General features: G+C 36.0%; 1 protein-coding gene across 1 annotated transcript in view; it reads left to right on the forward strand.

The window, feature by feature from the left end:
• Nucleotides 1-658: 658 nt before the first annotated feature.
• Nucleotides 659-2,500, forward strand: part of LOC125040592 (geranylgeranyl transferase type-1 subunit beta-like) — a 14,334-nt gene continuing 12,492 nt past the window's right edge. Inside the window, exon 1 of the mRNA XM_047635216.1 lies at nucleotides 659-815. Coding sequence (XP_047491172.1) covers nucleotides 709-815 — 107 coding nt within the window. The 5' untranslated portion in view covers nucleotides 659-708. The remainder of the gene's footprint in view (nucleotides 816-2,500) is intronic.

The raw sequence follows: 2,500 nt of genomic DNA on the forward strand, positions 1-2,500 counted from the left end.
GCAATATTTTTTTTTTCTTTTTCCTTTTTTGAGAATGTCACTATCTATATTTTTCTTCAGTGTATACTTCGCTGCAGAATTGTTGTACTTTAGTGTGATATGTTTAAAAACTTATAAGATGTAATGTAAACGGAAAAGAATGAGTTGAAATTCATGTTGAATATTGAGGTGTAAACGTGTCAGGCGTGAAACATATTAAGCGAACACTTCATGCTCTCCCCAGCCATTTGTATATGCATGTGGTAGCTGGTTAAATCTGCTTTATTTGGACAGTAGACATCAGAATCAATTCATCAATAGTAAATTCTAAAGAATTACCTAGGTTTCTCGATTACGAACATTTTCTACGAAGGTCGTTGCGTTCTGTGACGTCACGCGTAATCATATTCTTTAATAACTAGGTAATGATATACTGTCCGGACTCTCAAGTAGTACCCAACGTCAAGACGAATATTAACTATGACTGGCACTCTATTCTCACATTTAGGGTGCCACAATTCGCCTGTACTGCCTAAAATATCCATGACGACAACACTTAGTGACGTCATCAATAACTTTAAACTACATCAATAGATGGCGCGATTATAAAGGTGTCTGGCAACAATAGGTGTCTTTTTGTCTTAGTTATCTTAAGGAGAACTTTCCCATCCTCTACATAGTTCTTTTCGCTGAAGGGTCAGTTTGTAAACAAAATTATAAAAGGGAAATATGTCCGGCTTAGAAGAGTATCAATTTTTACGAAAAAGACACGTCAGATTCCTACAGAGATGTGTCCAGGTCCTCCCATATAGTGCCGTTACCTTTGACACAAGTCGGTGAGTTGGTTTAATGCATATTTGGCTTTGGATTAAGGTATTAAAAGGTATATTATTTGAATCGACCGATGATGTCATGCTTCCTCAACCGAACCCAGGCCTGGTCAGTTCGTCATCATTTCGGTAATTAAGTGATTTTTTTTTTTGTAAGGTTAACTGTTGGATTATGTTCTCCGCTGGAATAGGAGTCATCGATAATGTGGAATATGGTGTGGGTATAAAATTCTCTTCTTCACTCTATAGTAAAGGGTAGACATTCAAAGTAGATGCAGAATTTTTTTTTTTTTTTTAGTCAGTCAAACCTTGCAGTTATTATTCCCTGTTTCAGTTATTCACAGTGTAATATGCATGAATCTCTTATTGTTTTCCATTGTGAAAGATGTAAGTGAAAGCAGTGGTAATTGTTTACAAAGTGACAACACTGAGAGTAAATCTTATCACTCCAGTCACTCCTGGGAATTCACAGACATTGCCATATGACCAAAAGATCTTCGTAACCCAGGGAGCTTCACTCTCAGACCCCCACCTGATTGCAGTGGACTTACTATCCTCGTGGCATATGGCTAGACCTATTTTCTTAATTTCTGTTGTTATATATATCCAGAGTAGATTATTTCACATATCAATGAGTGTAGTTTTTCCCTTTCTTTCTGATAATGTCATTAGATTTTCTAGATAGTGTATGCCAAAGTATTATTTGTTGTACAACTTTCTCATTATCAATTTGGGAAGTAAAAAACATGGATGATAATTGTCTCATATCTCTTTCAGGCAGAATTTATCTTGTTCCTTATGGCTGTGTGAAACTGAAACTATACCATACTTTTCGTCTATGGCATTTCCTTAACAAGCTGGTAATAAGAAAGTTGTGCAATGTGTACATAATACTTTGGTATACTTTTACACAATAAACTCTCATAAAGAGAGAGTAAAACACTACACTCTGTGATATATAAAACAATGTGTAAGCAAAGAATAACATCAGAATTGAAGAAAATAGATCATGGCAAATTCTGTTCACTGAATATGCAAATATTTTTCTTAACCCGTATCTGTCGGGCCACGCCTATAACCGTCATAACAATCCAACTCAATGTCTTCGCAGTGTGCTAGAACGTGCCAAGTTGAAAGTTCTGCTACATGTAGTGGACATCTGGCCCAAATGGCAGGACAGTCACCAGAAACCTTGAGAGTCGGTGACACCTAGAGATTTCTGATTCTGGCATTGAGAGATTAACAAATAAGTATAAAGAAATAAGTGTAATTTGCTTCAGGGAAGGATGAGGGAAGACCAGTTATGCTAAACAGAAACCTTGTCCCTCCAACCTCTCCAAAATTCAGATATCTGTGAATGATTTCAAACAATCCAACTATTCATACAGTTCAGTTTCAATATTTAAAAGATTAAATACCATTACTTAAACTATAGAATATCACACCCACCATGTCAGACTTAAAATTACACCACAACACACATGCCACATTGCACATACCACATCACATACACCATTTGTTTATACACACCACATAAGGGCCCTAATACTAGCACTTTTTACCCCTTTTCATTCATTCATTCATTCATTCATTCATTCATTCATTTTCATGTGAACTTCCACATACAAATTAACTGATGCTATCACACTACTGAGGGAGCAAAGATAGTGCTCATTTAAACAAACATGACA

This window comes from Penaeus chinensis, chromosome 29 (genome assembly GCF_019202785.1).
Source record: "Penaeus chinensis breed Huanghai No. 1 chromosome 29, ASM1920278v2, whole genome shotgun sequence".
NCBI lineage: Eukaryota > Metazoa > Arthropoda > Malacostraca > Decapoda > Penaeidae > Penaeus > Penaeus chinensis.